The sequence below is a fragment of the Anguilla rostrata genome, chromosome 9 (genome assembly GCF_018555375.3).
Source record: "Anguilla rostrata isolate EN2019 chromosome 9, ASM1855537v3, whole genome shotgun sequence".
Lineage (NCBI taxonomy): Eukaryota > Metazoa > Chordata > Actinopteri > Anguilliformes > Anguillidae > Anguilla > Anguilla rostrata.
Genome location: NC_057941.1, coordinates 12,698,924 through 12,724,284, shown reverse-complemented (window position 1 = coordinate 12,724,284; position 25,361 = coordinate 12,698,924). Strand labels below are relative to the sequence as shown.

The following is a 25,361-nucleotide window of genomic DNA, read 5'->3' as shown; positions in this document are numbered from 1 at the left end:
CATAATGATTTATAAATACACGGTAAAGGGGGGGAAGATGTGGCATAAATACACTGAATACACTGAAAGTTTTCTGTTGAAAATCACGTTGGTAATGGGCAGCTAGGATGGATGAATGTCATCAGCTCTCCCTGTCCGTCTCATTCTTTTATGCACTTAAGTGGATCCTACTGTTGTTAATTTAGTGTTTCAAAGGTTGCACGTAAACTTGAAGGCAGTCAAAACATTGAAAAAAATTTAAATGCTGTATCAACCACAAACAAGTTATACCAATAAATCCACAGACCATTTTTAATTGTTTTACTGGTGTTTTTTTCCTAAAGGAGGCTTGAAAAAATGTGTATGCGGCTGGCCTAAGACATTTCTATGCAGGAAAAACCTTGTATACTCATTCTCTTACAATTGCTTGTTTTCGTAATGCCAGTGGTCTGAACTGAAGTGCATTGAAGCTTTCAGTCGCTTTTGAATATTCAACAGAATAGTGTCTCCCAGCTGAATTAGTTTTAAAATGTAAATATGGCTTCATGAATGAATAATCTGTTTGAAATGAGATCCTGATTGTGAGTCTTAGATATCCTCATGATATAGGCATATTCAGGGGTGCAGTCTGCAGTAACTAAGATTCCAGTAATATATACTGTAAGATGAGAAGTGGCAGCTGATATGGCATTATGGAGAAGAGAGCAGGCTTGTTTGGACTCTCCTGCATGGATAGTGGAGGTTACGCCAATGAGCGCTTATGAAAATACAACTGGGTATTCCAAACTGAGGAGGGAAAATATAAATTATTTAGATTATTAGGAGCTACTTTACACATTTTAAAATGAGTGTGTTCCTCGCCAATCTGTGAACAGCAGGTAACCGCTACTCCTCTTGGTCCTACGCAAATAGCACAGCAGCTGTAGCAGGTGAAATCTTCCGTTGCTTTCGCTCAGAAGCTGGCGACTTATTTAAACACTACAAGCCACAAAATACCCTCCTACGTCTCTGATGCCAGCTGAACCATCTGAGCTGAAAAGGTCTCTGAACGCATCGCTCGGATTGTGTAAAAATAAGGGGAAAAAATATTTTAATGCAATACGTTCAGTTATGCGATGTCCTTTTGATGTGAACCTTGGAGTGGTGTAGTGGCTGATTTGTCTGGGAATGTACGGCATGCGGGCTTTTATGATATGTGAGTACCACAGGCTTCACAGAGAGCCTGTCTGCACACTGTCGCTGTGGACCTTTTATCTTTGATAAGGGTCGTGTTCGGCCTCTTTGTAATTATGGGGGTTCCCTTTGGTGAGAACACGCTTGAGCGATTCCGTTTGTTCCCATGTCCTTCTCATGCATGGATATGCCTGAGATAACCGAGTTAAAATGGAATCGTGTGATTAATGATTATGCGGGCCATTTCACGGTATCTGTAGTGTTCTCAGGCAGTGATGAAGAGGAGCAATTTATTCGAGCAATTTGTTGCATGTAGTTGCCGTTTCAGTGTGACTTGAGAAATATGAGTTTGATCCGAACGTGGGCGAGAGAAGCCTTCTTGCACAGCCCCTGCATTTGGCTGCACGTATGGTACTTTCTATCGCTGTGGCTTTAGAAGGCTTTTTACAGCACCCTGCCAAACTCAGACTTGTTGCTGGGAGGTTGAAGGTTGAAGCTTTAACTATGCTGGACACAGTTTCAGCAGATGAGGTGATATGTCAGAGTTTTCAGGGCAAGGGACCTGTTCTAACCCCATCATTTCTCTCACAGGAGGCTGACAACTCTAAACAAGTGTGCCTCTATGAAGCTAGAAGTTCATTTTCAGCGCAAACAGGTGGGTTTCCAACACATTCAGTTCAGGGGACTGTAGACTATCCCTGCTCTATGTGTGCTACTTGATGTTGTTTTTATTATTATTGCTTGTATTGCTGAGTTTTTCCCTCACCAACAAATTGAAGCATTCATGCCCAGATCATCTGCAATGAGTTTTATGTCAGCTATATAGTGTGTGACATTGTCTCTGTTATATCAAATATATAAATTATATCTCTGAATATATATATATATATATCTGCACATGTATGAGTCATTTATGTTATTTGGTGGTTAAGCTTTTATTATTTCATTTCTTTCTTCCTTTTTATAAATTGTTTATTGTTGAAAATGACAATAGATATTCCCTCCCTCACCCTGATGCAGAGTGAAGACTCTGAGGAAGATGACCTCTGTGCCATCAGTGACCGCTGGGCTTTCCAGCGGGACAGTAAGCGATGGTCGAGACTGCGCACCCTCTCCCCGCCCAACGGGGATGGCCTCTCGTCCTCCGCGAGGACCTCCGCCAGCAGCGAGAGCGTCCTGAGCGACTTCAGCGACCTGGAGATCTCGTCCGTCCGCAGCGGCAGCAGCCTGAGCGCCTGCAGCGCCCGGGGAGCCTCCTCCAGCGATGCCACAGTGGCCGAGCCCGACGACGCCATCTCCGACCCCGGGCCCCCCGACAGGCTCGCCCCGAGCGGGGAAGAGGCCACGGGGGCTCCCAGGGCCCGCCCCTGCCTTCGAGAGAAGGCCAAGAGGAGCTCCAGGGGCTTCCTCAGGCGGATCGAGTCGTTCAGGCGAAAGGATAGAGAGAAGGAAGTGGCCGATGTGGGGGAAGGCCCCGCCCCCCCTTCGCCATCTCCCGCCAGCTTGCACTGCACGCCGAACGAGAGTCTCCCAGGCCTGAAACAGAGCAGCCTGCTTTTTAGCAGGAGGGCCCGTACCATTTGCAGGACTAGAGTGGGCCAGTCTGATGAAAAAGGGCCAGGAAGAACCAAACGCAACGCGCGCTACTTGGAGGATTATGAAATGGGCCCGAGAACGCCCGACTGGAAAGAGCTGGTGACCGGGCTCGGGAGCCGGCAAGACAACTGCCTCGTCCACCTCCCGGAGGACCACAAACCCGGCACGTTCCCCAGGTCTCTCTCCATCGAGAGCCTGCGGCCCCTAGCCAACGACAACCTGAGAAGGTGGAGGGTGGGCGAGCTGGATCTCTCGGTGGCCAGCAGCAGCGATTCCCACTTAGAGGGGCTCCGCCAGAGGAGGAACTCGTGCAGCTCGGTGGGGAGCATCTACGACAACGTGCCAGCGATGTTCGACAGCTCCGAGGAGCTCGTCGGCCTGGAGGGGGAGAAGGTCTTCCGGCACTTGAACGACGTCCTGCAGCACGTCCACGACGTCCAGCAGAACGTCGACCTGTGGTCGAAGAGGGTCTGTCTGGAGCTGGGGGACAGGGACGACGAGGAAGACTCCGAAGAAAAGGGTGAAACGTCCTATACCCCCGGCCTTCGTTACGAGGAACGGTCCATGTCCGACGTCGGCACGGCGGTGAGCGATTACGACAGCATGGGGAACTCCCTGAACGAGGCTGAAGAGATGCAAATGAGGGAAAGACGAGACTCTGGAGTAGGCGCCTCCCTAACCAGGCCCAGCAGGTCAGATTCCGGAACAATCTTAATAGAAAAACACTGTCTGCTTTTTAAATTCCCCTACCACCTACTTACTTCTGGGGACTACTTACTTCTTCCAGAAATACTTTTTTCTCTCTTATCTTTTCATTCATTTTTTTCCTTTGTTATTATTAGTTCAAGGAAAACTTGAGTAAGTGAACGAAGTTTTGAGTAACCTGTGATGTGAGGTCATTCACATTCTGACAGACATAGCAAAGAGAAACATGATCAAACAAGTAAACAATCGTACAGACAAATCAGTAATAGCATCAGTAAAAGGAATTTAAAAAGCAGTGAACTTAGCAAAATAGCACAAAAAGGAGCAAGAAATGTGAAAAATTTACGACTTAAACACTAATTAAGAAAAGCAGGATAGTTAAACAATTTCTCAAGGTGTTTATTGCTATTAAATCACCAATGCCACAGCCGCTGCCAAGGCAATAATGATGAATTAAATTTTTCTTATATTTATTTGACCCTTCGGAAGAGTAAGAATTCTGTATATAAACAGGATAATGGGAATATTTCTGGCCATTGCCAGTTTTATACCCAAATGAGAGCTTCCCATTTCCATGCCAGTTGCCTTAAAAATAAATATTTTTTCAGAACAAAATAGCTAGATTAATTCAATTTTTGTGTTCTTCGCTAATGTCTCGCAAACATAACGGTAAACAAAACACTGGCTGTTATAAGCAAGATGGAGAAAGTGCTTTCCATTGCCATACATCACATCCATTAAGCAAGGTGCTCTTATCCGGAGTAACTTACGAGACTAAGAACAGAATTGCATTCAAATAGGTCCATAATAGCAGCAGCACTACGGAAAAGGATGACCTGATTTGCACACAAATGTGAGGTGGCATACTAAACAGGTCTGCAAAGGTAAGCCCCCTAACTGAGATGCGATTCTTTGTGTTTCAGGAAACTGAGGTGGCACAGTTTCCAAAACTCCCACAGGCCCAGCCTGACCTCGGCATCGTTGGAAATAAACAGGCAGTCTGCCGCTCAGCTCAATCTGTTGCAGAAATTCTCCCTGTTAAGGCTAACAGCCATCATGGAGAAGTACTGCCTGTCCAGCAAGCACGGCTGGAGCTGGTGAGTGATGTTTCCTGAGGGAGGACTACATTGAATGTCAGTATTGTCCCACTCTCACACACACAAACACATACACACACACACTGGCATACACACACACACACACACACACACACGCAGACATGCACACACATACGGACACACGCACACACATTCACACAACTAAGGACCCACAAAGCACTTGTGCGCACACACATGCACACACGCACACACACACACACACACACACACACGCACAGTTGGACCAGCATTGTCAAATGGCAAAGTGAAAGAAACAGTACCACGTGCTGTGGCCTGGCACGCAGTCTTGGACCAGCCAAGCCTGCACCATGCGTGTTTGGATGCTGTTCAGACAAGAGCATCCCGCTGCTTTCCCTTGCAGTGGAAGATGAAGGAGATGTAATTAAGTGGTAACTATTGTAATGGCTCAGCCTCCTACCTCTGACTGCTTAATATAGAGAGTGAATTTAATTTGGGAAAGTGAGAGCCATTTCTCCTTAATGTCTTAGAAGAATTAAAATCAATTTCTTTTTTAAATGAATTAAGTTTGCTTCTTTATTTTTTCAGTCGTATTTTTACTTTGCAATGTGTATTATTATTCTCATGTTTAATAATTATATACTCATATACCCTAAATACTCATATTTAATATGATAGGTGGGACTGGTAACTAGAGGTAACAACTGTACTTACATTACTCAGTGTAAATTTGTGTTGAAGTCTTTTCAATGGGGAATATAAAAGTAAAAAACACATATACAGCCATTATTCATCGTTCCTAAATTTACTGCTCCTTCCATAGTAGCCATAGTATTGGACCCGAATGAGTCTTAAGCGTGTTGTTCTTTCTTGTTTCTCATGTCACATGTACCCCTACGCTCAGGGAAATTGGTGCGTTGCTGTTGAAAATTTCTAACCCTTCAGCCGGTGTGGCGGGGGCACCGAGTGGGTTTTAAATCTCCTAATTCCTGCTCATCTGTGTGTCTTCCACAGGACGGTGCCCAAGTTCATGAAGAGGAGCAAGGTCCCCGATTACAGGGACAGGAACGTCTTTGGCGTCCCGCCGATCATCAATGTGCAGAGGAGCGGTCAGCCGCTGCCCCAGAGCATTCAGCAGGCCATGCGATACATTCGGAGCCAGTGCCTAGACCAGGTGCAGCCTATGTGTACTCATCCCATGTAGGGCTCAGTGCACCATGACATAACATAACATACATAACATAACATTACATGGCATAGCATAGCATAGCACAACATAACAGAATGACGAGAACAGGCCTTTCAGCCCAACAATGCTTGCCATTTTCCTGACTAAATTGTACCTAGAGCTCTGATTACCCACAGGCTAGATGGTATCTAACGCCGTATCAAGCCTGGTCTTGATAATTCCTGGAGTTTCTGCCTCTACTACGTGACCTGGCAGGCTATTCCACACACTACTCTCTGCGTGAAAAAAATCATTTCTAATGTGTGTACAGAATTTGCCTTTCGCTAATTTGCATCCCTGTGGTTTTATTTAGGCTTCCCTTTTTCAGATTGATGTGGCATGGGTACCCAAGGGGGACTTAAGAGTGCGTTGGAAACAATAACAGATGTGTTAAAAACAAGTAGGACCAATAGTGATAGCATTATTTCAGGACTATCATCAGCTACCATCTGGACGATCCGCCAGAGAGAGAGAAGGAGTGGATTTGCAGTTGCAGTAACATTCATCATATTGACCTACACAAATCCAATTCCACCAAGAACACCTTTTCTAAATAATACAGTCATCAATCACACACACAAAAAGCAGCTTGTTCAGAGGTACAGCATCTATCTCAGTGCCCCATCACAGATTGAGTCTGAGACTTGCACAGTCCTTTAATTGAGCAGTCTACAAGGGGTCACCTTTGGTACCTGTATAAGAACATAAGACTACATAGTGTCTAGAACAGGCCATTCAGCTTGTCTTGGTTTGCCTTCTTTTGAAGTTTGCCTAAAAGGAAACCTTTTCTTTATTTGCTGAGTTGGGCTTTTCTGTGCTGCGTAGGTGGGTATTTTCCGTAAGTCTGGTGTGAAGTCCAGGATCCAGGCTCTGAGACAGCTGAACGAGAACTCCCCGGACCACGTCAGCTACGAGGGCCAGTCGGCGTACGACGTGGCTGACATGCTGAAGCAGTACTTCAGGGACCTCCCCGAACCCGTCTTCACCAGCAAGCTCACCGAGACCTTTCTGCAGATTTACCAGTGTGAGTCCCGGTGTGAGAGGGAATGCCAATCTGTTCACCTTGAAAAGCTAAATACTATATTGAAAAGCGGAAGACATCAATAAAAGGGAGCAGATAAAACAAATCATTAACAGTCGAAAAAAGAGATTAGGTAGAATCCAAAGTAAAAACGTACATTTTAAGTTGATAAGCTCATGAATCTGGAATGTGCTGTGGTGATGAGCTCCTAAACTTAAATGCATAAACTTGAAGCCTTAGGAATGCCATTGATACAAAAGGTCGGAGTACAAGGGGGCGGGGTTTGGGGTGGAGATAAGATGGAGGCAGGTCTTGAGTCTGGTTCAGACGGTGGCCCAAAGGTGCCAGTTCTGGGTCCTTCCCCTCTCATGAGCCGATTGTCCCCCTGGACTCTGTCGTCCCTGGGCTCCCCCTCTCCCGTCTTCAGGCGTCCCTAAGGACCAGTGTCTGCAGGCAGTGCAGGCCGCCGTCATCCTGCTGCCGGACGAGAACCGCGAGGTGCTGCAGACCCTGCTCTACTTCCTCAGCGACATCGCCTCCGCCCAGGGCAACCAGATGACCGCGGGGAACCTGGCCGTGTGCCTCGCCCCCTCTGTCTTCCACCTCAACGTTTCCAAGAAGGAGGGGACCTCTCCCAGGTACGGCCCCCTGCACGAGACACGTGTGTGTGTGTGTGTGTGTGTGGGGGGGGGGGGGGTGGTCTGTCTGTGTGTGCGTGCGTGCGTGCGTGCATGCGTGTGTGCGCGTGTGTGTCTGCATGCTCGTATGTAGAAGTCTATCTGCATGCATCAAATCATTTCAGGCATTTCAGCCACCCTTTCAATTAAGGGGCCAAAGGGTTCTGAATGCTATTTCCAACTTCAAATGGATTTGGCTCTTCTCATTCCATTCAAATGTTCCATTGCAAAAAAGTGAATAATGGTGGTCCCTTTCTGATTTCTCCATATTGGGTTCTGAGTGCCAAAATTACAGCTGTTAATGGGCCATCCTCTTTTCTCAAAGTATGCCAATGTAAGTGTCCATTTCAAGGCTGCAGCATGTGAGATAAAACTACTGTGACATGCGACCTTATAAAAGGGATACCACTCCTGCCAGTCTGTTCTTCCGGCTCATAAGCCCTGTTTGTTCAATGCTGCATTTTGTTTGACTGACATAACTATATACATTTTTTTTTTACTCCTCCCCTGACTGTCACACGGAGTCAGGGAGACAAAATCAGAAAAACGAAATGTATGTTTCTTGAGTGCAGACGAACGCTGTTGGATATATTCAATCAATATTTTCCTTAACTTTGATCAAGAAATAAAGGAAACTGTTTATTTATTCTTCTCAACACAGTATGACTGTCAATCCTTTGAGAAAGCTGCAAAGGATTGACAGTTCAGTTATACAATGTGCAGTTTTTATTTTTTCCAAAATCTGTATTATTTTGACCTAATACAGATTAGGTATTAGTTTAGCTCGCTAGAAGAATGCATCCACCTACGCAACAAATCATTTATTCATACCAAACGATATATTTTTTGACCCTATTCTGACTTTTGACCCTGTTTACACTTTTGTCAGCATCTGTTTTAAACAATAAATATTAAATGCTCAATTTATTATTATTTATTCATTTTTTTCCACATGGTAGATTAATCCGTAGACGGGGAGCAGCAGGTAAACCAGACCAGAAGGATCTGAATGAAAACATGGCCGCTACACAGGGACTCAGTCACATGATTGCAGAATGCAAGAAACTTTTCCAGGTAAAGCCTTTTCTATATTTCTGATTCAGTAGGTGTATGTTTGTTTATTTATTTATTTTTACATAGTGTCTAAGCATCAGCAAGTTTTCTGCATTTTCACTTTAAGGGTTTGCTGGTAAGATTAATTTTGTTACAGCTGAACAGTTACTTGCTCTAGTTCAGGTTCAGTACCTACTTGCGAACAGAACTGACAGCCTGCTCTTTATCGTTGCACCCACCAATGAAGTTACTTGAATAACCAAAAAGTGGTGATAATATGTCTCATTGTTATTGTCTTTTTCGGCAAACATCATTTAATAGACATTTTGAACGACAGCACACTACCACATATATTTCATTGTTCATTTAGTTGCTGTGCTTTTCCAAAATGGGCATGTTGCTGTCATGTAATAATGCTTTGCGCTTTGTTTGGGTGGAGCAGATCCCCCATGACATGATGCTGCAGTCCAGGAACTCTTACATCGCCGCGGACGCTCAGCCGCTTCCCCTGCACGGCCTGGGCTGCAGTCTGAAGGGCGAACCGGTGGACTATCAGGCCTACCTGGAGGAGAGCATCCAGTGCCTGTTACGAGACACCACAGAGCGAAGCAAGGGCTGGCACAGTGCCCCTGGGCCTGAGAACACTGAGCTCTCTTACAAGAAGGTACTAGAACCAGGTTCAATAATCAACCGTCTTATGAGGCCGTAGGAAACAAAGGCAAAGCTAATCAACTTTTAGGTACCATTGGAGATAGATTACCTTACATTACATTACATTAAATTAGTCTTTTTTGACCGCTTCTGTGGGAATTTATTTTCAGCCTCACCAGAAAGACATACAGTGCAGTCTGTAAGTGTTTGGACAGTGGCACAATTTTGTTGTTTTGGCTCTGTACATCTGGTGATGTATATAGCAGGGAGTGTCAGTCGAGGTCCACCATCTTTAAGGACATTCAGACCTGTTAAATTCTCCTTGAAGAAGCTAGGCATAAGGAGCTAGGTGGCTCTCGAAGGATGTTTGACCAAGGACACATGAGTGCATCCTTTGCGGAAGTTTTTTTTCCGGAATGTGTGACGTATAAATGATTAACCTGTGGATTCACCTCTCCCCATCTGCCATGTATTTGCCGTGGCTTTAAAGATTGACTGAACAAATGGTAAGACTCCATTTGCCTACTAGCGTTTTATCCAGCGCACTTTGATGCCTCCATCGTGACAGAGCCAGTTAGGGGAATTAGGGGTTAGGTGCCTTGTCTCAAGGACACTTAACAGCGGGTTAACCGGACAACTCCACTGCCAGTATCGGTGCTATCTGAGCTATGTGACTGACAAGCGTTCCATTTGCCTAACACGTTTCCTCAATTCCTCTGTCCTTGCATCTTTTCCTTACATCCTCCATCGGGTGTAAGTAAGGACGCCAGGAAAGGACACGAGGAAAATAAGTGATTGGAGAGAGCCCTGAATCTGCACCCCCTTGGAGGATCACTAAACAAACAGTTCAAAGCCGGAAGGAGTGTACACACATTAGTATGCGGTGCCATGTTTGGCTTGTATGTGGTGCTATGTTCAGTTGAGTTTGCCTTCATATTAAGCATACTTCCAGCTTAAGCGTAGTGGACTTCAGACAGTTATCGGATGCAAAGGATGTGCAACCAAGTACTAAATATGACAACTTTATTTACAATTCTGTTAATTTGTACAGTTATACTGCACCATGCATTCAAGGCATAGTGGTAAAAACCAATACATAATTCAGGAAAATACATCTGTAAAATTCATTACTTTGCTACAACAGTGCACATTTGATATTTGATTATTAACTTTCAGAACAACAGATTATTATCACCGCATTAACACATTTACTGACAGGTGTGGATGTACCATACTGTGGTGTCACGGTCAGAAAATATTGCTTTTAAGAAACATGAAACATTATTCCGGGGAAAATTTAACTGCAAGTTCCAACTTGAAGTTCTGTATAAAGTGAGTTTTACATCAAACACTTAAGCCAGTGGTGGGAAAAATTTCAAATGCTGTGCTTGAGTCTTGGAGCTGTAAGCATTCCCTTGGCAGAATTTTGTACTCATGGTGTTTCAAACAGAAATTAGACCATGAAAATTTTAAAAGCAAGAGTTTTGATTTATGCTAGTTTCAGAGCATGAAATTGAACTGACCTAGTTGAGGTTTTTATGTTGGTGTTGTTTCTGTGTGTCCCTTTTCATGCCTGTCAATGATTTAGAGATGAGGAATCTTCAATTACGTCAATTTCAAATCCAGGCTGCATAACTTATTCTGGCATCCATATTTAAAACAGGGTTTGCCTTGTCTTCATTAAATGCGGTGTCCCGACTTTCGAGGTTGCTCTCTTTCAGGGTTCATTGATGAAGTACACACTATGTGTGTGCTTCATCAATATGGCCTGGATTTAGGCAACATGTTTTTTTTGAATGTTTCTTTACTAATATTGATTAGCGAGTTTCTTTGGTGACTACTGAACTTACCAAACTATGCATCATGAAAAATGAAGTCTGAACTCCCACAATTAATTGTGTGTCAAAGATAAGGGCAAATTTCAATTTAATTTAGATCTAGGAGCATGTTTGGGAGACTGAAGGAACTGAATTTCAATTCCTGATTTGATAAAATCATTATATCATTGTTCAATTCAAAATTCTAATTCATTTCCTGAGTTGATTGAATTGAAGTTGGATTGACTCCAGCTCTGCCTAGGAGAAATGTTACCAATGAGAATTTTATCCAGTTTTATGTTGAGTGAAGTAACTATGCAAAAAGTTTTTTTGTAAGACTACAAGCTTCTTTCAGATACATTTTATATTATTTATTTTTACAAGGCTGAAACGGCAACATTTGCGATGGTTGATCCCGGTTGATATTCCGCAGGTAGGAGATGGACATCCCATTCGCCTGTGGAAGGTCTCCACGGAGATAGAAGCCCCGCCTGCCGCCGTGCTGCACCGAGTGTTGCGAGAGCGCCACCTGTGGGACGACGACCTGCTGCACAGCCGGGTCATCGAGTCCCTGGAGAACGACACTGAAGTGTACCACTACGTGACAGACAGCATGGCTCCACACCCCCGGAGGGACTTCGTAGTGTTGAGGTATTGAACTGTTGTACTTTATTTTAAACATTTTAGCCCCTATTTTGGTTAAGTTTGTTCCCAGATTTGGAATGCCGAAGCACGTTTGTATCATCATTCTCCCCCCGGCTTTTTACATTTTAAAGAATGGCCTTGTCACCAAGAAATTAATTGCAGTAGGAACAGGAATCACATACTGTGTGCTCGCTTGTATGTGTGTCCTGCCGGTCTCTGTGTGATTATTTTGATATTGCAGGTGCTATAGGAAATTCTGTTTAAATGTGTTTAATGGACAATAAAAAATTTTATTTAATTCTTTTTACTGTAGGCTCTCTGTCAGTTGGGTAGAGCACAGACTAGAATAAGTATCCTATGAAATACATTTAGATATGTTCTGCAGAGCACTAGGGAATATGTCTCAGAAACCCGTACTGTTTAAGCAACGCCTGAAGGCAGATTGCGGATTTGCGATCAACCAGAGACGTGTCTGTCATGCACTGAGGCAACCCCTGAGTACCCTGCCAGCTGAATTTTGATTTAATTCCAGATTGTGGGAGGCTGTAGCTATTTTAGCTCGACAGCCCTCCAAAATCCTCCTGTTACAACGAGGAAAAACTCCGCTCAGCAGTTTGCTGTACACGAACTACAAAGGACAGTTTTTGTAGCCGAGCATATGAGAATGTCCCGTGTTCATTCTGCACTGTTAGGGTTGGGGTTCGATTAGAAAGTTCAGAATGTGCGGAGAAGTAGGCTATGGGTCTTTAGTCATCACCGCGGTACACAAGTCAGGCCACTGCTTGGAGGTGGGGTGTGTGACGAGGCCTGCGTTCTCCCCTCTGCGCCCGCAGGATGTGGGACAGCAGCCTGCCGCGCGGGTGCGCGCTCCTGGTGTCGTCCTCCGTGGAGCACGACAAGGACAAGGTGTTCCTGCAGGCGGGGCTGCGGGCGGTGCTGCTCACCTCCCGCTGCCTGATCGAGCCGAGCGGGGCGGGGCGGTCCTGCCTGACTCACTACTGCAGAGCTGACCTCCGGTGAGTGCCGCCGTCTCCCGCCGCCTTTCTCTCTCCCGCTCTCTCTCTCTCTCCGCGCGTGTCAGAATTGTTGTTGTTGTCGCTGTGGATATGTTAAATCACGTTGTTGTGTTTTTATTGTATTGTTTCTCTTTGCTTTGAAAATATTCACAAATCTGTGCAACTTCATATTGCCAATAAAGCAGCTTGAATGAGAGAGACAAACTGGGAGGGAGACTTATTGGGAGGACAAGCCAGAGTACCGCATTATGGCTACATTTGGAGTAGTGTCGCATCCTAGTCCAAGCTTGTGACGCAAGACAAATTTCAGAGAAATTTGACAATAAAGTATTATCTAATCTAATCTAGTGGTGCTGCATTTCCTTCCTTGGATTCATGGCTAAACTGGGAGCACTAACACAACCTGTGGAATTGTAACATTTCAGTGTAAATGTTTCCCTTGACAGAGAATATGTACGTATTATCCTGCTTGATCTGTAGCTTTAGTTGCTTCATTACTATTTACTGTGTATAATCCCCCTCATACACCTGCTGATATCTAATTTGATACAAGTACGACTTCATGACCTGAGTTCATCCTCAAGGCTTTTTCAGGCCTAATAGAAGCATATAAGGATTAAGGATGTTATGGGTCTGGGTGCTGAGATATGCTGAGATGTTTCCCGTTGTTGTGTTATTTACAGAGGCCGTTCCCCTGAGTGGTACAACAAAGTGTTCGGTCATCTCTGCGCTGTGGAGGTTGCTAGGATACGAGATTCCTTCTCAGTCCTGGCGGCTCGGGGACTTGAGACAAAACTGTGAAATCGGGGTGGGGGGGGGGCGTCACGAAGCCTGAGACCGGACCTGAGGTGAAGATTGGTGTGATTCTGTGTAATTATTGGCTCTGAACACAACCTTTCATCAAAAGGGGAATTTTAAGTTGTGTTTATTCTCCTCAGGGAAGTGCAACAGACAATATCCTGCAGCCAGTGAAACCATTTTCTGTCCGTGAGTGAAATCCACACATCTGGTGTTAAATTAAGGACATTTTTGAAAGATTACATTTGCCGGAATGGAAGAGCACAACATTATCTTGTGGTTTAAAACTCTGGGAGTTCGGACAGAACTCCCCGATCCCCGCCCTCTGTCCCCTGCAAAAACGAAAAAGGAAAACAAAGGAACAAGAATTTAAAAAATTTAATCAACCAAAAAGCCAAGGGAATAGAAGTAGCATCTATGTTCAAGGATTTAAAGCCATAATTCCCATTTGATTACGGTGGCACTATTCTGTCCTGATAATTTGTTTACAGACAGCTTCTACAAAAAAGGGTCATTATTATAGAAAAATCCCTCTCTGGTATATTGATTCTGACAAGAGTGCAGTCATCAGGAAAAGTGTACTCTTGTCACATTATTTAGCTAATGCAAATCTTTTACATAACATACCTCTTCTGCGCTGCTATATATTATAATAATATCTTGACAATTTATATTGATTTGTAGTCACAAAAACTTAATGAGTGGAAAATAGTGGATATTTTACATGTTCATACTTAACAACTCAGGAGAGGTCTATGAATTAGCTACTGTTACTCAGAATCTTTGTACTTTTCGTTGCTAATTGATGACATTCAAATCTTTTATTTGAAACTGCACTGCTCAAACAAGGATAATATATTTTAGCATTGTAAATAAGATTGCGTAACAGTTGATGAATGGTGCATATGTCAGCGGTCCCACAGTTAGGAAAGTTAATTTCACTGGCATGCCAAACATCTGTCTGAAAGAAAGTGAATTACATTTGCAGATCCATGGACGGTGTATTGTAGGGAAGGCAGCGTAATATTTTTAGCTCTTTAAACGACGTGCAAACGGAACCTTGGCTTGTTCTTTACGTTTGCAAGGATCTCAAACATATATATAGTACATATTTCCCCTTAAACAGAAATGCTGCCTTTACCAGTCAACTCCCATTTCTTTCAATTTCACCTCATGAAGGTCTTTAAAATGAGAATAATCTTGATTAATTTATTTGGTTTTTTTTTTTTTTTTTGTATTATTAATCTCTAAGGTGTTCTGATGCTTCATAATTGTTACGACCGACATGTTAATGTTTCTGGAAGTTTTTGTTGAGCATCCTATTATTTTATCGGGAATTATGTTGTGGGTTCGCTGAACCAAACCATTTATTACTCTTCCCACTGATAAATCAGAGGTCAACAAGCTGTGGGCATTGGTGTTCAGTATCATGGTGTCCAGAAGGAATTATAACATTCTTTTATAATGGCACGTTGTACAGAACTGGTTTTGTGTGTGCAAGCGTGTGTGTGTGTGTGTGTGTGAGCATGCGCACACGCATGGGGGGAGGGGGGATATTGTTTTTATGTCTCAGTGTTTTATTTATATCTGTGTGTTTGCCTGTCTTTATAAGTGGTCATATTGTTCCCTTTATTAGGTATAATGCTTTGCGGTCATATTGCATTCGTAATGTTAATTTGTCTGCCTCACACGCCTTGTGTTGTTGCCCTCTGCTTATTTTGTATATTAAAGAACTGTCCAAATTACAAATACTGAATCCCATTAAAGTGCTTATCAGTTACTAGACTGACCAATAAAGATGATGAGGACCTCCATTCCTGTGTGTTTGGTGTAAAAATACCTTTACTCACAACATTTAAGTTTTATTTTTGCTTTTTTGTAGTCAGCACTCCCTTTAAATCATTGAAGCGACCTAATAAATGTGTAATGGCGCAACCAAACACTCAATTGACACATAGGCTGAATGTATTACGCTTCTTATGAAAAACTAAAAGATGACAGATTACAGTCAAGCATTGCGTAAAGGGATCCATATTCAACCAATTTAACAGTTTGAAAAACACTAACTTTTCACGGTGAAGTACACACTTCCATCTGCGTATTTTTACTCCAGCTATTTAATTCCTGTATTTAACTACTTCAACTACCACGTATATTTTATTGGTTTCTGAGAAGGTTCAATTCTCAAATACCAATTTTATTTAGAATCAAGTACTTTTTGATTTTGGGCTTCATTCTGTGAGTTTACTACTCTAACATAATTAGAGTGAAATTGAATCTATGCAGAGTAATCGATCTTACAAACGTGTGCCTTAAAATAAACTTCAATTACTTCGGAATTTTTGTCAGTAACATGCTTTGTTTCATTATCAAACATTAGCTGGATTTCTTTAAATTTTCACTGGCATCTACGGAGTTAAATATATTTCTGATACTTGACTGGCTCAGGTGTGGGGCCATGTTTTCACAGATAAACCTAATCCTTTTATCACCTCTTCTCAAATTCCTGTTACTGTAACACCTTTCACACTTACCGGCAGAAGCTGCATCAGAATGTACTGATCCTGGATTCAGTCAACATTTGTCCTCTGCTTTATGATTGTATGCAAGTGCTAATTTAATGGTAAGTTAGTTATGGACTAATGTTGATTCCAACAATGCAGCCATTCGGTGTCCTTACTTCACAGCTGAAGGAAAAAGCTTGGACAGTTTATTGCCAAAAGCAATAAAATGCCCATTGACTACTGACTTATGCACTTTTCACTAAATTAAAAAGTTAACTAGCAAGTTGCATTAACATGGCTTAATGCATAATTCGTTAGTTAATAATTAACTTATAATCATAGCCTGCCTGCTTTATTTACCTAGGTGCATGACTACTGGGGATGAACAGTGAAGTATGGTGGTGACATATTAGACAACAGCATTGTACATCAGCAAAAATAAAAACAGATACATAACAGCTAGTTAAAGACCATTTCAGTATCATAGATTGAATATGAAGTATGTGCACATTATTTCAACCATGTGCATATGAGTTTATTTCATGCATTTGTAAGATATTGCAGAGCAAGGGTTTCAGGTTTCTTATGCAAAATATTTTATTGAAAATGCATCCATGTTTTAATTTATACATTCTTACACGGTTGTGTTGGTGAATATGAGGAGAGCAGATGGTGGTCACAGGTAAAGTATATACATTATCCACAGCCATTACACAATAAAATGAGTGTGCAAGGTACTAATGATTGCAATCAGATGACACAATATATGACTGAACTTCAGAGGAATGGGATTCTTTCAAATAAAGTACCAAAACCCATCAGCCCATCCCCATCCCAAATACACCCAGGTGTTGTCAGTATACCTATTTTCTCCCACATCCCCCATATAAACAATAATCTGCCGTGAGCTTCAGGTATTCTGGCAATATAATCAGCTCACAATGCAATATATGAGGCTTGAATGCGTGTGTGTCTCACAGTACTTTAAAAGGATACTACTGCACTGGGCTCTGCAGCATGGTGCCATTTTTTTCAGCATGGTGCAAGGATTTTTACAACAGCGTAGTAAATTAGTTATTCAATAATAAATGCGAGTAATGACCCCTTTAATAACAGCTCTGAATCAGATGAATGCAAGATGAATGAGAGAAGGCTTATTTTCAGATGAATATCAGACAAATACAAGGCTTTGGTTCCACTTTAGAAATGAGCAGGTCAGCAAGATCCAACAAGCAACTACTGAACCTGAAAAGACCAGGGAGACATCCTCCTACGGATTGAGAACTGATATTAGAGAGCAGTGATTAAAATGTTAATTTGCCTGTAATTACTTGCATTGGGAATTAACTGGAAATGAATAGATTCCCTTTAATGGTTGAGGCTCCAGGAAGTGCTATCCATCTCAAGCAGACAGTAAATTGCTTGGGTCCTTAGGAACACAATGACAATGACAATAATAATAAAATGTAATTACATCATGCAAGCCTGTAGGTATCTAAAGGGCACCTTCTCTCTGTAGTTTATCTTGACATGTTTTAAGCTTGTAGTGAATGTGAGATATCCTGGTTTGAAAACTGTCTTAGGACTTAAGAACAAAGTGCATTGTGATTTTAATATAAGCCTACAATTTGAAAATGAACCCAAGGCTGCTAAGTGATTAATTTAGATCCAGCACATGGCAAGTCAGTGAAAATCTAGGCATTCAGGTGAAAAGACAATCAATTGTCACTTCTGGAGAATATAACCACAATTTGAATCCAGTTTCCTGGACCTTTAAGGGAAGTGGCACGGACACTTCTTAATGGCTCCCTTTGACTCACCATACAGGCCAGAAGCACAGCTATGTACAATAAGTATTCTGGCACTAGTCTAGTCCAGGATGAATGAAGATTCCAATTACTCTGTCAGGAATGCATTCCTATCCTCAAAATGACTGCCAGTGCTGGTGTGCTCTTCATGGGATCCACCTGTTTATCTGTGACATTTGGGGGGGCGTTACCAGTTGCGCGGACACCGGCACTGCACGGCTATTGGTGCAGAGGCTATTCCAAACCACTAAATTTGATCAATCTGCTACGAGAGGCAGTTCGTGACAAAGGCCTGTGCAAACAGCAGGTTGTTTGTCCTCCTTTCCCCGCCAAGTGGCCACCAATGTTCACCAGACAGCAGGGATTTCTTTCAGCACTGTGGCTGCATGGCTCGGTCTTGTAAAGGCTATACCGCCCATTGGGAGCTCGGGGTGAAGGGACAGAGTGTTTGTGTGTAAGAGTCCCCTCCAGCTGATTCCTCAGGCAAGGCGTTGATTTCTTCTTTTCCACCTGACAACTAGTGGCCCCTGCCAGACCACGAGGCTCATTACTAGAGACTGCTGGCCTGTGTGTAGATGGTGGAGATGCTCCGTGGGGTCTCTTTAAGCCCAACTTTCTGCCATTTCATTTGCAGGCAGAGTTTGATGCGTTCCTGGAAGTAGCTGGTGGTGATGGTGTAGAGGATTGGGTTCAGGGCACTGTTGATAGGCAGGATGAAGATCACAACCCACAAAATGATTGTGCCTGGTGGGTGTGGGGGGAAAGAACAGCAGGCCAGTTAGGAGAAGAAAATGTATCCAAAACTATTTATTTATACAAATGTGTTTTTGTTGTTTCGTTCTTTAATTTAAGTTTCTACTGTATGTCTGAACACTGAACATGTTGGATAACAAAATATTTACTATTTTGTTAATTCTTTTTTTACAAGATTGTTCAACTGATGACTCAAATCTCTTTTGCAATAATGACCCAGGGAATGTGGGTAGGGAATGCAAAAGGTTGGTTTAGCCAGTCAGATATATGACCAGATGTAGAAAGCCAGATTTTGTGGGCAAGGACACCAGGGTTAACATCTGTACTCTTTCAAGAAGTGTCATGGACACTTTTCTGTTTTGAATGGAACAATGAGTGCCCCCTACAGGCCCACCAACACTTCTTCAGCTTTGTTTTACAAGTAGTAACAAAGCTGATTCCAGCTTACTTTCAGCATATTAAGAGGAGGAGGGTACAGGTGTTATGGTTGCTGACTATGTTATTCTTAGTTTCACCTCTGCACACCATCATAGCACTGTATATTTGTATTCTCTAAATACCATATAAATAGTTACAGAACAAATAATATTGTGTAAATTGCCGTATGTCAGAAATACAGAGACTGAATCATCTTCTCATTACAGTAAATATCTCAAAGGCCTTTTCTCATATGCTTACATAATGTGTATATCCTTGCAGAGTCAAAAAGTGTGCTACTTTGACTGAGAAACCTGTAATTATTACTTACCTGTGATTTCCACTTGTAGCAGGGACAGAATCTTAAACAGGAATATTGGTATCCAGCACATGGCATCAGTAAAGACAATGAAGAAAAACCTCTTGGCTATGGTCACCTCTCGATCAAAAATGCTTTGCCTCGCTGTTTTGGAAGTTTTCCTAACTGAGTAAAACATGCTGGTGTAGGAGAAGACAATCATGACGAAAGCAAAAAGATTCAGACCTAAAAGACAGAATAAACTCATCAGTGTGTCTACCATAAGCATGCGCAAAGTTACACTTCAGAGCACAAACACAGACAGCGAGCTACACTTCATTCTCTAAATGTGTCATTAGTATTCCAGAACCTACGTAAGCAAGACCTTTTCCCACTAAAATATTAATGTTAAAATGCTCAACCTTTAAATATGTGATAAATTGTGATAAGAGCAATTTCACACTGCTGATACAACAGCTATTTAACAGCCAACACATGCCTCCAAGGGGAATATTGTAAAATGGTTTATTATATGTACTGATATAACAACACCTATCTGGGCTTTATCCTTCCCCGGGGCCAATAGAACTCTTACCAAGAAATATTCCCGTTGAGTATCTTCTGGCACCCGGCTTCTCCATCAAGTCTGAGTGGAGTGGGAAACAGACACCGTTCCTTCCGTAGTAGTTTCCAAATGTTTGCTTGTCCCAGAAGGGTATGATGGCAATCATGAAGCCCAAGATCCAAATAAAGATGAGGAAGAAAAGGGTCTGTTTCCTCCCGGGCCGGTAGTTTTGGAAGGGAAACACGATGCACAGGTACTTCTCCAGCGTCATGTACGTCAGCAGCATGACAGACACCTCCGTGGACAGCATGGCTAGGCAGCCGATCAGCTGACATTGAAGGCTTTCCATCCACATCTGGGCGTGCCTGTTGTACTCTCCGCAGTACTTGATGTCAAAGGCGCCAATGAAGAACAGATAGACTCCCATCAAGCAGTCAGCACCTGATGATGGATTCAGTTGAGGATGTGGCAAATTGCATTTTAAGACATTATTACTTGAAAGGACAAAATAAATATGCTCAATTTGAATGTTGCACAATGTTACACAATGCCAGTTTAGACCCTACATTAGAAAAAAAAGATACATGTTATAAGCTCTTGAGAAAGTACAAATAGTGGCATACTCACATGGTATATTGTTATCTATGCCATTGTAGTCTATTGACCTTTCAAAATGTTCATTATGACTGAAAGAAATGTACTACCCTGTCACACAATATTCACGTGTGTATTGACTAATTATTGAATTATGTATTTTAATCTGTACACTACACTGAGCATTGGCAAGCGTTAATCAATAGTATGCAATTTTAACAAGTTACTAGAAAAGCTTTCGGACACAAAAATATCAAGAAAAGACGAACAGGGTATTTGATTAAAGTTTTAAAATGTAAAATGGTTAACTAAACGGATCACAAAAAAGAGCCCTGTTTCAATGCTTTCCATAAATTCTACACAGATACCAGGATTTTATAAAAATTACACAATGTTGTCAATCCATAGAACATGCCAAGTGAAACAGAAGAACTACAGACTCTCAGGAGGTTCCATTCTAAGCTTGATAGTCTAATCCACATTGCTTGATAGCCCCTAGGCAGCAGGCAAAGTGAAATCCTAGATCGGCTTGTTCCCTTGTCAAACATTTTTATGCTCTTATGAGAAACAAGGCATGTGTGGGTTCAGTCAGAAACATATTTCATCATTCTTTGGTTAAAAAAAACCCTTTAAATCTGACTCTCCTCCATCAATCTAAGTTCATAGCCAGTGACACATTCATTTAAAAGCCAATATTTAGTCTCATTAAAAATAGTGTTACTCAGTTTCCCTTGGCAATATTGTAATTACCACGGGTCAGTTTCACAAGGGCAATGTGTCTACAAGTTATTGATTTTAAATGTCTCAGAAGAAGTTAGGGTTCACGCACAACACAGTGATTTGATGGCCATGGTGTGGTGTCGGTTCTCAGACACGATGCAGGAGCGGAGGCAGATGACAAAGACGTTGCCGAAGCAGATAATGAAGGCCACCACCCACACAAAGACGCGAAGGATTATGTTGGCCAGGAGGTTCTCAAAAGAGGAGATCCCGTCTGTGTTAGGCTTGCAACTCCGCACATTGGGAGAATATCCGCAGTATTCAAACTTTTTAAAATATCTGAATGGGGAACAGAGGAAAGCTATGTTTCAAAGCCAGCTGATCTGCTTTGCACCTCATGCACTGTTAACATTCTCTTCACTCAGCAGTCAAAGCTGGACTTAAACAACTACAGACAGAATATCTCATGATAGGTAATCAATGAAACTAGAGGATCTACTTGTGCTTGGTGTAAATGACATAGCTGTACAGATTGGACATGGCATGCATTTCCTCTAGTTAACCGTCAGGAAAATTCATTACATGCTACAAAGATAACACAATAGAAAAGGGGTATAAAACACTGATAACTTGAAACAACTTTTTAAAAAACATGTTAAATTTGGCATACAAGTATTATAAAATAATACCATGTTATGTGATGTATAAAGTTTGATATTTCAAAAGTTTCTCCAAACGGTAACGTTCCAGACTGCTAACCACTTCATAACTTCTGAAAATGATATCAAAGTGGAATTCAGTTACTTGAACATTTCAGAGGCTGAGGGTCTCTAAATATGGACAGAGAGAATCTGCTGTGCGTGTACATTTAGGAATCACAGACACTCTTATCCTGAGCGACTTTCATTCTTTACATGAAATCCATTTGTACAGCTGAATGTCTACTGAAGCAATTTAGGTTAAGTACCTTCCTCAAGGGCACAAAGTGAGAGCTCTAACTGAGACTTATACCAGCAAACTCTGACTTACAAGTGCAATCCCCACTGTACTGTGCTGTTGCCCCAGTAAGTGCATAGTCTGACTCACATATGGGAGAGATTGTGGAGTGAACGAAACATCCGGATGCTGATATTTGGGATCTCAATGTCCTCCATTCCCCTGAGAGGAAACAAATAAATTAATTTAAATATGAACGATGCGTAAATGCCTTGTATAAACCACATTCTCAAGATTAACTCATGTAGACTGAGGTGATGCATGGCTCTAACAAAACTTAGTTATGCTGTACAACATAATTTCCATTATGTAAATTTTTGAATAAATGGCATGGCCACAATAAAAATATTGACACTAATAAAGCTATCATCAGTACATGATGATTATATTAATAAAGAATGTTATCAGCATACTTTATTAATAAAGAGTATCCATTGAAGTGTCCCTATATCCCACACTTCTAGACTTCCGCATCAATTGACCAAGAGAAAGATAGTGTTTTTACTTGTTTAAAAGGTATGAACTTTCCACTGAAACATCAGTCTGCACAAGTGCTTCCTGTGGTCTCCTCCTTAACTTGGCACAGAGAAGGTTGCGCAAAACAGCATAAAAAGGGTCTTTTAAATTAGCTTTCAATTTAAATTCATTTAAAATGTAAATTTAAATTAAATTTTAATTTTAAATTTCAAGTACAGGTTTGTTACAGCATGATTTGAAATCTTGTTCATTTATTTCTTTTGGTAAACTCATCTTTGTTGAGTGCTGCTGGTGCCTTGTTATCATTTCAGTACTGATAATCAGTGTGAATAAGTTCTGGTGGGCAAAAAAAGGTTAAAAAGAATTGTGTGCACCTCATCTCATTGAGCCATGATGTCAGGACTCGTGGGGGGTATGGACCCAAAAGCAGAGGGACAAAACTCACAACTCCAAAATGGGAGGGGAACAAAAGACTTTACTAACAAAAAAGGCAAACAAGCAGGGAACAGAAAAGGCCACGATGGGCAAAAACACAAACTCAAAAAATATCTAATAAAACAGAAAACAAGAGGAACTCAAAAACACAGGCAGGGCAGAACACAGGCAGGCAGGGCAGAACACAGGCAGGCAGAGTACAAGGGCAGGTACAAATGGTCAGAGCAAACATACGTAGGAAACAAACACAGGTAGGAAACAAGGAACCAGCACCTGAGTCAAGGGGACAAATAACTTAAATAGACAGGGGGTAACAAGACACAGGTGAACTGAAAAAACAATCAAACCAGAAAAGGAGGGGATAACAAGACACAGGTGGGAACAATGATAGAATAACGAGACAACAATAATACAATTAACAGGGGGGAGCAGGACACAAAACAGAAGTGCCGCCATCTGGCGGCCCAACAAGGGAAAACACAGAACCATGACACATGAACAATCACAGGAGACAAGAATGTTTTTTTATGGAAAACTTGTTTTGAGCCTGATAGTGTAAACTATATTGTTTTATTAGGGTTAGACTATAATTAAAATAAAAATGTCATCATTAGAATCTGTATTAACGACTTTAATTTAAAATTAATTTTGAAAGTAATTGAGTGAACACATTCCTCCCTTCAATAAACCATTCAGTTGCTGTATTAAACCCTAAGGACGATGCTACCATAAGTGTCAGCCCTGAATGTAATTGTTTTGGAGTAATACCATCTCATAGTATTAATATTACCCTAAAATATAAAATGTAATGGAAAGAAATGTCTGTTGCGCAGTCTATTTAACCTTCCCACTACCATAGCTCATGCTAACCGGCAATCATTAAAAAATCTCAGATTACTTACAGTGACTGCAAATTGACAAAGTTGTCAAACTGGTCATCATAGATGTGAGCGATTGGGTTGTTCGAGATGTTCCTAAAAAAAGATTAACTCACATGAAATCAATACCAAACATGAGGTGTGCAACATCACTCTCAATCATACACTGGGCTTCAGGAATGATCAGAGAACTGACATGGTAAAATAAAACCATTTTATTTTATTTTGATGAAACTGCAGCCAATTCAAACAATACTTATGTTTAACATTAATAAATGACAAAATAAGACATTAGCATGATATATAACTGTATGATTAAAAAAAAATAAAATTATAACTTTATGAACAACTATTTTTATCATAAACTGAACAATTTTACAAGCTATTGAAGCAGCTGGCAGTTTGCTTCAAAGGTGAAAGTGACATGAAATTTCAATGTTTCAAACACAGTTTGAAAATAATTGCAGGTTTTGCATTGCCTGTTAAACAATGTTTATATATTCCAATAGCTGTAATAGTAAATGGCAGTAGAATATATAAGTAGCTAGTAACATTCATATTTTATTACACAAGGAGTAAAGACATGTAACCTATTAGATTAGGGGTATTCATGTCAAATTCACATCATCCTCAATTGAGTCCATTGCACGGAAACATTGCATGGACATAAAAATACTCATCTCCAGAAAGTGCACTTTCATTTTTGCCATCATCTTTCTCAATAGAATGAAATAAGGACCTATCACCAGCCTTTGCTGATGATAACGTTTTTTTGAAAAGACGTTTCCGAAGCATTAAAACTACAAGGAAATGAATTCTCTGTGGCCTGCGTGTGTTTTCAGCAGCTACTACTCATGGTGATAAAACTATAAACATAGCAAAAGGTAGGTGTGGTTTTCAAACACAGCCCTGGCTTAAATGTCAGTAGATTTAACATATTTGACAATCACAAGTCTTCCCTGCATAACAAAAAATAAATAATTATAATTATCCTACATTCAGAAATATTAAAGGGAGTGCTTTCTGATACAATTTGCATCTCTTGGCTTCAAAAGATTAATCAATCAACCAATTAACCAAATATAACTGATAATTAGATTCAGCTGATTGAACACAGCCAGGCTTGATTGCAGCCAACCCTGTTGAATCTAAACTTCACTCATATTGAACCTTACCATCAGACTGAAGTAGTCACCACAGAGTTTCTTAAACCATACTATGTCACGATAAAAGTAAATTCCAGTAGGGATGAGAAACAAGTTGTTGAAATTTATCACTCAGGTCATTTCTAAAGCTCAAGGACTCAACCGAACCACAGTGAGAGCTATTATCTCCAAATGGAGAACACTTGGAACAGTGAGGAATCTTCCCAGGTATGGTTGGCCTGCTGCAGAAGAATACCCAAAGAACTGCAGGCTTTTCTAGGCTCAGCTAAGGTCAGTGTTCATGACTTCAGAATAAAAAAGAGAATGGGCAAAAAT

General features: G+C 41.5%; 2 protein-coding genes across 5 annotated transcripts in view; one reads left to right on the top strand and one right to left on the bottom strand.

Moving 5' to 3' along the window:
* stard8 (StAR related lipid transfer domain containing 8) overlaps nt 1-15,249 on the top strand; it is a 63,220-nt gene extending 47,971 nt beyond the window's left edge. For all 4 annotated transcript variants that reach the window (XM_064350434.1, XM_064350436.1, XM_064350435.1 and 1 more), the window contains 11 exons: nt 1,744-1,807; nt 2,173-3,440; nt 4,377-4,550; nt 5,544-5,703; nt 6,583-6,781; nt 7,206-7,416; nt 8,415-8,529; nt 8,951-9,172; nt 11,410-11,627; nt 12,455-12,637; nt 13,321-15,249. In XM_064350434.1, coding sequence (XP_064206504.1) covers nt 1,744-1,807; nt 2,173-3,440; nt 4,377-4,550; nt 5,544-5,703; nt 6,583-6,781; nt 7,206-7,416; nt 8,415-8,529; nt 8,951-9,172; nt 11,410-11,627; nt 12,455-12,637; nt 13,321-13,438 — 2,932 coding nt within the window. In that variant the 3' untranslated portion in view covers nt 13,439-15,249. The remainder of the gene's footprint in view (nt 1-1,743; nt 1,808-2,172; nt 3,441-4,376; nt 4,551-5,543; nt 5,704-6,582; nt 6,782-7,205; nt 7,417-8,414; nt 8,530-8,950; nt 9,173-11,409; nt 11,628-12,454; nt 12,638-13,320) is intronic.
* A 1,270-nt stretch (nt 15,250-16,519) lies between these two features.
* The window catches only part of rxfp2l (relaxin family peptide receptor 2, like), a 33,613-nt gene continuing 24,771 nt past the window's right edge, over nt 16,520-25,361 (bottom strand). The window contains exons 13-18 of the mRNA XM_064350433.1: nt 23,905-23,976; nt 22,181-22,252; nt 21,204-21,433; nt 19,811-20,221; nt 19,249-19,461; nt 16,520-18,491 (exon numbers count right to left, since the gene is read on the bottom strand). Of these exons, the coding sequence (XP_064206503.1) occupies nt 18,298-18,491; nt 19,249-19,461; nt 19,811-20,221; nt 21,204-21,433; nt 22,181-22,252; nt 23,905-23,976 (1,192 nt within the window). The 3' untranslated portion in view covers nt 16,520-18,297. The remainder of the gene's footprint in view (nt 18,492-19,248; nt 19,462-19,810; nt 20,222-21,203; nt 21,434-22,180; nt 22,253-23,904; nt 23,977-25,361) is intronic.